The sequence below is a fragment of the Neltuma alba genome, unplaced genomic scaffold (assembly GCF_004799145.2).
Source record: "Neltuma alba isolate B1F8T4 unplaced genomic scaffold, ASM479914v2 tig00012071_pilon, whole genome shotgun sequence".
NCBI lineage: Eukaryota > Viridiplantae > Streptophyta > Magnoliopsida > Fabales > Fabaceae > Neltuma > Neltuma alba.
This window is the reverse complement of record NW_021636632.1, coordinates 1-11,212: the sequence shown is the minus strand read 5'-3', so window position 1 is coordinate 11,212 and position 11,212 is coordinate 1. Positions and strand designations below refer to the sequence as shown.

Sequence of the window (11,212 nt, the reverse complement as noted above, 5' to 3'; positions counted from 1 at the left end):
TTGTCTTTTTTAAAATGTCCTTTTTAATCAAGTATATTGGTTATAACTACTATTATTACAAAGACTACTTTTTTAAAAAATAAATATATATAAGAAACAAAATGGATTAGAATCTTATATGTAGAATCAAAATAAAAGTCAAACGAATTTTCATATTAAAAAACGGACATGGTATACATTAATAGTAATTGACAACATTCAACAAACAGATTACAATAAATTTTTGAAATGGTCATGAAAAACCATAATCACGTCTTGCCGCAGAAAAAAAGAACCATAATCATGTCTCCTTTAACAATATTGAATAAAAAAAATCGTAAGAAAATCTCTTAAAAAGGCATTGAAATAACACAAATTTTTATTTACATAATTGAATTTGTCAAATTTCTAATCAGATCACATGATCCAAAGAGAGATTTTAAAATTTTATGAAATGATTCTAATACCCGTTTTATTAGTAACCAAAAAAGAATTCTAAATTGATATATTTCATTTTGCATTTAATATATTTTGATTTTAAATTAATAATTTTCTATCTCCATAACATGCTTGTAATAAGTCTTTGAATAAAATTTGATCACAATACAACCTTAAAAATTAATAAATTTAATTACATAGTTAACAAATTTTAATTCAAAATTAATAGCTTTATGTCCCCATAACATTTGTAGTAAGCCTTTAAGTAAAACTTAATCACAATACAACTCTGAAAATTAACATATTACATTTCATAGTTAATATATTTCAATTTTAAATTAATAATTTTCTGTCTCTAAAACACACTTGCAATAAGTCTTTGAATAAAAAATGATCATGATACAACTTTGAAAATTAACGAGTTCAATTACACAATTAACAAGTTTCTGTTCTAAATTAACAACTTGAAAATAATAGAAAATTCTTATTTCTATAGGTTTCTAATGAAAAAGACATTAGAGTTATTTTATAAAATTTTAAAATTTTTCTTTAGATTATGTGACCTAGTTAAGAATTTGATAAATTTAATAACTCAAATAAGAATTTAGGTTATTTAAATGGCTTTTTAAAAGATTTTATCAAAAAAAAATCTTGTGTTGTTACTCCTTTAGTTCTATTTATAAAATAGGGACAAAAAATTTTTTAGTCTTATTTATTAGTCACATTATTAAATTTTTACCATGACTCATTTATTATTTTGTTCATTATTTATTATTATATATTAAAAATGAATAAATTAAAAAATTATATTTTAAAGTAAGGTTAACGCAGTTTGAAGATTTTCTTGATATGTTTGCAACGTACTAAAAGTACTACATAAATAAGGTCTCATTTGATCCTTCAGCCTAGAGGCTATATTTGTTGGTCTCGAATAAGCAGTCCAGACTTTTTTGAAATTCCAAATTGATAGTAAATATTAAAATTAGATGTAATGATGTATTTCTGATAATATATAATAATGCATAATTCATTATGTAGGAAATTATGTATAATTTCATACATTCATCTTATATAGTTAGGAAAATTGGAGAAGACTACTATCAATGAGAATTTATGACAGGAAAACTGTACATGATTTAAAAATGTTTGAGTCGATAATTTAATAAAAGAAGAATTACAAACAAATCCCAAATAAAAAATTATTTCCTTGTCCCATTTACAGGCCTAACTTTTCCATTTACATATCAAATTTCTGTATTTACAAATAGCTAGGACTTGTGGATAATTAATTTTCTTATTCAGAACTCGTATAATAGCGGCATTTTGATTTCTCAAACCTCCTGCGAGGCCCTCTAGAAACTGTTTCATTTTTGAGTGCCAGAGCAAAACACTCCTAGTTTACATCCAATGATAGTTATCTCCACTTTCATAGGAAACCACACCTCAATATTTTAGGGGTCATGTCCTAAAATCATACCCAAAAAAGAAGCACAAAGATGAACCAAACTATCCCCACCTAACAATTTTTTACGTACTTAGTAGAAAGGTTACAGTTCCAAAATATTTACACCAAAAGGATATGACATGCCAATCTGTCATTATAAAGGTTTAGCAGAAGCAGCATCAATGTAAGCAATAGCCTCCGCCTCTGAGAGCTGTCCTCCTTCTACTAAGCCTCTAATTAAGGTGTTGGCATAAGCTTTATTAGGGGCACGCAAAGGAAGCCTCCCAGATTTGAAGCTTTCAATATTAGAAAGTGAACATCTGTTTGAAATCAAATCAAAGGTAATATAAATATCAAGTTAAAGTCAAAATGGATCAGTGATAAGTCACCAGTGTGTGATTACTCACGTCACGGTAAGAATTGGAATATTCTGCTCCTTGCCCAAATATACAACATTACCATACCAAGCACCCTGCACCCCATTGAGGAGCAATGAATTACAGCAGACATAAACATAATGGCAAAGTCATATCAAAGGAAGGAGATCAAAATAATAAATAAAAAATGCGCCAATATCTGTAATTAAAAAAAAAAAAAAAGGCGCAACCGTCCAAAAGACTACCTCGATAACCTCCAGGGAATCAAATTCCTTGCTAGTGGTAACATTCAGGGCAGTTGCGTCGAACAAGGGAGAACCAATATTCTGACTTCGACCATTTTCCAGAAGTAAAAGATCATTTAACTGCTCCAGTCTGCGATAAACATTGAAGAGAACGTCATATAAGCTCCATTTGATACACACACACACACTCTGTGAGTGTGTGTGTGTGTTTGTGTAAGAAAACCAAAAATCAGATTGGACAATGCCATGCTCCATCATTAAGCTTTGGAGCCGCATACTGTTTCTGCTAACAGGAGATTTGAACAGCAACAAAGAGCTTGGTCAGTTCACTTACGAAATTTTGTACAGGCACATGTAAGTGTTGTCCTCATTGCTCGTTTCGGGATTAAGGAGAGCAAGCGCTCCAGGACCCCATGTATATGAGGAATCACGACCAAAAAAGAGACGGCAAGGGAATGTTTTCCACAGGATCTCCCTCGGTGGCTTTGTGTCCATTGCACCAGAACATTGCATTTGCATGCCTTCCACCTGATTATCATTTCAAAAATCGACATAAAAAGTAGATAACAGATACATAGCTCTCAAATGTTAAAGGATATAGGCTTCAGAACCAGGAAAAGCAAGGGAGGCGGAAATTTTTTTCCTACAAATCACAAAAAACTGATGCTTCATAATATCCTAAAGCGTGGAAATACAAAACTTTGTCTTGTCAGCTCTAAGAAGCACAATCCTTTTCACAAAAAAATGACATTCCAGGCCCTGAATATCTCTCTTAATAGCAATTTAACATTGACCATTCCAGAAAACAATGAGTGGAATCATTAAGATGAATTAAAAGTCTATCATCTGTTTCAGAATTGCATAGATGATAAAATAAATTGGAAGGTCGCATTACCTTTCCGCCCGCTATGTAGCACAGAAATCTTGATTGCCACATATTTAGTCCATATGAGGCATACCATATGAAAATATTCGAGAGTTCTGATCGCCATGAATAAGTAGCAGAAGTTGGTTGATCTGCACAAAGTACAGGGCTTGTCAACTGATGAACACGGGAGAGCGGGGAGGGGAGGTCTCTGATTAATCATAGAGTTTACCACGACTGTCTATATCAACATTCAGCTTGGAAAGGGGCTCTATAACACCCTGAAGTAGCTCTTCCAGATTCTCAGAAATCTTTGGACCCTTATCATCCTCCGTCTCAGATTCAGAGCTTGAGATCAGAGTATGCTATAGCGGCCAATAATTATTGCCACAGATATTTTAGGATAACAGATAATATGTCAGCAAGAAACAGACAAATGATCAGGCAAGGGTGCAAGAAAGACATGCACAACTGTAACAATATAGCAGGACAAAAATGTTCAGCATGGCTTTTTTTTTTTTTGGGGAACTTTACAGAGAAAGCAGCATTGACAGCTTTACAATGAAAACTCGACTTTTTTTTCTCAAATTACGTATGCCATCAGATGCTGACAAATAAAAAGCCAATACAACTCTTCATCACAAAATGAACTAGGAGATATTTTACAATAATCAACCTTCGCATAAAAGAGAGTCTATTTATATTAATGGTGCCCTTTGTAAAAATATATTACCACACAAGAATGATTAGCACTCAAAACAGTTCTTATTAAAAGTTATTTTTGAATTCTCTAAGATAATTTATCAGCTAAACCAACTACCAAGGAACGGAGCACAAGAATGAAAAAAGGGTTACCGGAGGTGGTGCTATTTGACAAATCAAAGTTTCAGGTAACTTGCTGGCAAGTGTTGGCCAGAATGGACTTAATTGCTGGCGGACCTGCAATGAAATATGCACATACCCTTAGCATAGAAAGAAACCCTTCTACCAATTACTCTTAACCTTTATTGACAAATGAGCTAGAAATAGTAGAGGGAGAGAAATGGAGATTCTAGGAATGACCAGAGGCCTTACAACATTTACATTCTTACCTCAACACAACACCCGAGCTGAGGTGGAGATACTTCTACAGTTCTACCTAACTATGGCTACTCCCAATTTTCTTTTTCCTCACACTTGAAGGAATAATAAGGAGGAAATATTTTTACCGCTTGTATAACATGCCATGTAGACTCAAATGGATAGGCCTCTGAGGATCCTGCAATAGACTTCTCTTCTAGTAAAACTTCCACACAAGCAAGCATTGAATTTGCTATTGAATTAAGATTATATCCTCCTTCTAACACCAGCACAATCCTACCTTGTGCAAAATTCATCAACTGGAATTTACAACAAAGAGAATATGTAACAGTCAATAGTCATAGTGAAGTGAAAAACATAATAAATGTCTTCTCAAATTTGAAAGTTAACAAAAATAACATTTAAAAAATAATAATATCAATTAAAGAAAGAATTGCAATTCATGATAGAACAAGGAAAAAGGGCAAACATAAAATTGGAAAAACATAGGTTTACAAAGAAATTGGCGCATTTGCTAGCAAACCTGGTCCTCATTGTAAGCCTTGAGAGGCTTTCATGCGGTTATAATTTCAGATGCCGGTACCAAGAAATTGACAAGATGCAATTGCCCACATATCACAGTAGTTAATTTTAGAAAGGAATAAACATTACAAATGACAATAAACAGACAAAAGGAAACGAGTTGATATCTGAAAATTAACCTTTTCCAACATAACTGAATAACCATATGGGGTGACACGACATCCTCCCAAAGGGTCACCGACAGCTGTAACATTAAAATAAGCAATAATATTATGAAAATTTATGGAGGATAGATAATTAGAAAAAGCAATCAAACCACTCCCAGTTGACCTCAGAAAAATATTAAAACCTACCACACTGAAAACGAACCTAAGCTTATATCAGCAGCAGATGCAAAAATGGTTATTTATACAAAAAATATAGTTATCAGTAAGTACCAAACAGCATTGTCTTAATGAACTGTCATTCATCCCTCAGAATTGATAAGTTCCAGTGTTTCAACACTCCAGGTTACATTGTATCTGCTTGGGTCAGTTGTTTAGAGTCTTGAGACATTTGAAAGGCTCTTATCAGTACATGTTAGCAGCGTTTGGTAGATGAGAATGAAACAAACAAACAACAAGCCTTATCCCACTAGGTGGGGTCGGCTACATGAATCACACGACGCCATCGTGCTCTGTCAACAACCCAATCCTTAGATATGTTGTTGATTATGAGGTCTCGTTCAATGACCTCATTCAGCGTTCTTCTCGGTCTTCCCCTGCCTCTTTTTATGGGACTCCATCTTGTTTGATCCACCCTCCTCACCGGGCCTCCAAAGGCCTTCTCTGCACATGTCCAAACCATCTTAAGCGATTTTCAACCATTTTCTCTTGGATAGGTGCCACACCGACTCTTGTCCTGATCTTTTCATTTCGAATCCTATCCTTTTCTTGTATGACCACACATCCATCTCAACATCCTCATTTCTGCTACTCCGACTTTGTGCTCTTGTTTTCCCTTTATTACCCAACATTCACTACCATACATCATAGCTGGTCTTATAGCAGTCCGATAAAATTTTCCTTTAAGTTTCTCAGGTACCTTCTTATCGCAAATAACTCCGGTAGCTTTCCTCCACTTTAACCAGCCAGCTTGTATTCTATGAGAAATGTCTCCATCAATTTCCCCATCCTCCTGTATAATGGATCCTAGGTATTTAAACTTTGATACTTGAGGAATAATTTGCTCTCCCATCCTCACCTCCAAATCCCTATTACCTTGCCTCCCTCCAAAATCACAATGCATATATTTTGTTTTGTTCCTGCTCAAACGGAAACCTTTCGACTCTAAAGTCCTTCTCCATAACTCCAAACTAGTGTTAATCTCTTCTTTTGATTCCGCCATAAGAACTATATCATCCGCGAAGAGCATGGACTTAGGGATTCTTTCTTGAACAGGTTTAGTTAGAACATCCAGAACAATGTTGAACAAGTACGGACTCAGAAAGGATCCCTGATGTAGGCCAATCTTAATAGGAAAGTCCTTTGTCTCCCCCCCAGGTGTCCTTACACTGGTAGTTACCGCCTCATACATATCTTGTATGACTTTAATATACGCAACCCGTACACCTTTCTTTTCCAAAGCCTTCCACAATACTTCTCTTGGCACACGATCATAAGCCTTTTCCAGGTCAATAAAAACCATATGTAAATCTTTTTTACTTCTATATCTCTCCATTAACCCCTTTAGTAAATAGATTGCTTCCGATGTGGATCTCCCTGGCATAAATCCAAATTGGTTTTCCGAAATAGAAGAGAATGAAAATGAGACTTAAATAGAATCTTCGGGCCCTAATCAATGTATCAATATATAATATAGCATTATTCATATGCCAGGTTGGAGGCCATATTCTGGTTATATTTGATATGGCATGGAAAGTAATGGGGATGCTATTTCATTTGTAAGCTTGCTTGAATGAAAACAACACATTAGTAAAGCTGGACAAATGACTACAATGTCTCTAATTTAAAAAAAAAAAAGTATCAAAATGTTCACTTTTCAACATTTTGAGTCTATTGAAAAAATTTTAAAATAATATTAATTGTTGATAAAAAAAAATATCACAGCTTTTGATGCCTATAAAGCTAGGAATAACATCTTTACTATTACCAACAGTCCCGCAAGCATCAAATTGAATGAGTGAGGAGCAGTATTATATCTGCGTTGCTGAAAGCATTAAAATGAACGAGGGCATGAGGGTATATTTTCATCTCATTCCCAGGAATGAGATTGCATTCCATCATGTTGGCTAAAGAATTAGATTCCCACAGAAATGTGGGGGCGTCCAACCCACAAAATGGGAATCACTTGTACCAATCACTCAAACTTTCATTCTTATTCCCTTTTCATTCTCATCTACCAAATATAGCACAAACTTTAATCATTTATCCAACTCCAAAAATAGTCTCAATTCCACACTCATTTTTATCATATGAACTTTATGATCAGGACTAGAAAGTAGCACTATAGCATGAAAATAAAACATGTATACCACTGCACAACTAATAAATAGCAAACAATAAACATGTAATCGAGAGAAATCTAAGAGAGGTCACCAGTCCCATCCATGAAATAATTCAAGTATGCATCCAAAGAACACTAATAAAGAGCACATCCCAAACGGGGCCAAGGAAAAAAGATACAAGAGAAAATATCAAATGTTACTTATCCAATGTATACCTGCATCAAATCCAGCAGATACTATAATTATATCCGGATTAAATTCCTTGGCAACAGGGACCAAGATGTGATCCCAAACTGCAAGGAGTCTGCATCACCACATCGCCCATTTTCCCAAGGCACATTAACATTAAATCCAGCGCCTGGTCCTTCTCCAATCATCGTATAAAAACCATCATCATTTGCTGGATAGAAAACTCCCAAATTCATGCCTGCATGAGCCAAAAAGCTTATAAACCTTGGGATGAATTATTGAAGTGATATAACAATGTCTTAAAAGCCTAAACAAAAATACTTCTCAAAGACCCAGACCCCATCCTGTCCGCTACAGTTTTAATACACTTGCACATGCATCAACCCACATTTATGGACTCAAAGCACCAGTATAGCATTGGTAGATCCACCAAGTCATCCTATCATGACTAGATTATCGGATCAATGAAACTATAAGTTAACATCTAGGTGTGATTAGCAAAAATCCTAGATGCTCAATAAATATTCATAATTGTACCTATGAACAGAGAAGAATAAAACACGAGAATCATTCCAGAACGTTTTTTGAGTGCCATTTCCATGATGAACATCCCAATCAACAATTAAAATTTTCTTCACACCTAATTCGGGCTGTCATACACAAGACAACATCTGAAATGTGAGGTTAGGAATCCCCAGCAAGTGGCTGATTAAAGGCTTAAAATCGAGTGATAACAGTTGATACCCACTCTTTCATCTAGGAGATAACTTGATGCAACGGCCACATTGTTGAATAGACAGAACCCCATGGCTTCATCATGTTCTGCATGATGCCCTGGAGGCCTGACAATAGCAACAGCAGAATTCAATTCCCCCTTTGCGACTTTCTCAACAACCTAGATTTCAAAATATTTTTAGTTCAGGCTCAAATTCTTTATATGGACAGAGATTGAACAATAGAAAAAGAAGAAAACATGCGCACAAACTCTCATATTTTAACAAATTAGCTTGGATCTCATATGCTACATTAAGTTTAAGAAATATGCCATACCGTTCGTAACTTACTAATAGTGCAGTTTGTGAGGGTTTTATTAGATATAGATGTAGAAGTTGCTTAAATATTATGCAAGTGCAGTGATTAGTACTAAAATTTACAATCAATTGCACATATGAAGCAAATTAAAACCAAGATAGGAATTTGATTCGGTTCAAAAGTTTACATCTTTTTTTTCCCCCCCATGAAAGCTCAGAATCTTATTAAACATAAGTTATTGAAACTAAAGGCTCAGTCTTTGTCTTATTGCTAGAGATGGCAAACATATCAGGCTGGCCCATACAGGCTTGGCCTGTACCGGCTCTATTTATTGCAATAAGTCCAAGGGTGTAATTGATGAAAGACTGATGGGAAACATAATCAGCGTTAGTGTATTCCTATCCTAAAATAACTAGGATTCTTTGTTTTATTTAAATTATGATATTGCATTAGCATATCCAGGTTGTTTAGATTTAATCTAGTTTTAAATTGATCAATCTTTTATTATCTAGATTTAAATAATCCGAAAAAAGTTTCTCATCTTTAGGATTATAGTAGTTTAACTAACATTAGGAATAAGCACCAAGATTATTCATTTTATTGACTTTTTCCCCTCACTGTTTTCCATCAAAGCCTTTCTCAGGAAGAAAAGCAATGCAAACTCCCGAAATTTGTACTAGTTTGTTTAAGTCAACTGCATTTTCGCATGGAATAATGTAAGTGATTCGAATCCTCAAACACAATAAACAAACAAACAACAAGCCTTATCCCACTAGGTGGGGTCGGCTACATGAATCACACGACGCCATCGTGCTCTGTCAACAACCCAATCCTTAGATATGTTGTTGATTAGGAGATCTCGTTCAATGACCTCATTCAGCGTTCTTCTCGGTCTTCCCCTGCCTCTTTTTATGGGACTCCATCTTGTTTGATCCACCCTCCTCACCGGGGCCTCCAAGGCCTTCTCTGCACATGTTCAAACCATCTTAAGCGATTTTCAACCATTTTCTCTTGGATAGGTGCCACACCGACTCTTGTCCTGATCTTTTCATTTCGAATCCTATCCTTTCTTGTATGACCACACATCCATCTCAACATCCTCATTTCTGCTACTCCGACTTTGTGCTCTTGTTTTCCCTTTATTACCCAACATTCACTACCATACATCATAGCTGGTCTTATAGCAGTCCGATAAAATTTTCCTTTAAGTTTCTCAGGTACCTTCTTATCGCAAATAACTCCGGTAGCTTTCCTCCACTTTAACCAGCCAGCTTGTATTCTATGAGAAATGTCTCCATCAATTTCCCCATCCTCCTGTATAATGGATCCTAGGTATTTAAACTTTGATACTTGAGGAATAATTTGCTCTCCCATCCTCACCTCCAAATCCCTATTACCTTGCCTCCCTCCAAAATCACAATGCATATATTCTGTTTTGTTCCTGCTCAAACGGAAACCTTTCGACTCCAAAGTCCTTCTCCATAACTCCAAACTAGTATTAATCTCTTCTTTTGATTCCGCCATAAGAACTATATCATCCGCGAAGAGCATGGACTTAGAATCCTCAAACACAATAATAGCATAAAAAACATTGAGGGCAAGAATGAAAGTAATACAGCAGAAGAAGAAAAATACTGTGTCATCATTCCACTCATTGGCCAGGTTACTAGGAAATCGAATCAAATAGAATCATACATAAACATTACCTCAACAACAGAGCCAGCAGCAAGATAAGCAGCTTCTGAAGAACCCTCGTTAAAATAAATAGAACTCAATTTTGATGCAATCCTATTCCTCCGTGAATTAAACTGTTTCGAGCTGATTTTCTTAATCAGTTTTACATGATTTTTTTGAATGCACAGACAGTAAATATCTGTCTTCAGCTTCTTTGGCATCCAAAACCACACATCTGGAACAGGGAAAAACACCCAATTTATTGAGACAAAAAAAGAAAATTGAAATTTAATCTAATAATCCAAATTTCAGCAACGACACCATAAATTAGACAGAAAAGAATGATTATTGCCCAACTCATTGAATTAAGTCTAAATCACAACAGAGCTCAGATAAGGTCCTGCTCATTTCTTTATCGAGCAAGTCATTACCCATCCTCCCGCTGTTAAACCAGCAAGTGGATAACGAAAATATATTACTGTATCTTCCAATTCAAGCCCACACTTCAGCTCGTCAAAAATCACTGATGGCACTAAAAGCCTCCAACATGCGAGCCACGAAATTACCAAAGAAAATGAAAACAGAAATAAAAACGCACAGCATAGTTTATCTTTCTAGAACGCAAAATATGAACAACTCAACAAAGTCTAGAAATCCTCATTTTCCCGCGGGCATCCCGGAATAGTAGCGTCACGCTCAACTTTGAGCTAAACAAAACAACTCACGTCGCTAGGCCAAAAAAGAAAGGTGCAAATTTTAAGAAAACGATAAACAAACTTTCAGGAATACCAGCGTTCTGGAGCTTCTTCCAAATAGCCCTAATCCGGTCTGGGTTCTCAGGATGGTAATCATTGTCTGGAG

General features: G+C 35.3%; 1 protein-coding gene across 1 annotated transcript; it reads right to left on the bottom strand.

Annotated features, from left to right (window-relative positions):
* Positions 1 to 1,898: 1,898 nt before the first annotated feature.
* On the bottom strand, positions 1,899 to 11,207 carry LOC114721845 (histone deacetylase 5-like; the record flags this gene model as incomplete). The annotated part of the gene is given in 17 exon segments (XM_028907722.1): positions 1,899 to 2,181; positions 2,269 to 2,333; positions 2,484 to 2,613; positions 2,818 to 3,011; positions 3,379 to 3,500; positions 3,581 to 3,713; positions 4,204 to 4,287; positions 4,557 to 4,727; positions 5,130 to 5,194; positions 7,672 to 7,758; positions 7,761 to 7,866; positions 7,868 to 7,883; positions 8,183 to 8,295; positions 8,394 to 8,540; positions 10,384 to 10,527; positions 10,529 to 10,586; positions 11,128 to 11,207. Coding segments are annotated over 17 exon segments (1,881 nt in total), but the record flags the coding sequence as incomplete, so codon positions are not given.
* Between the last annotated feature and the right edge of the window lie 5 nt (positions 11,208 to 11,212).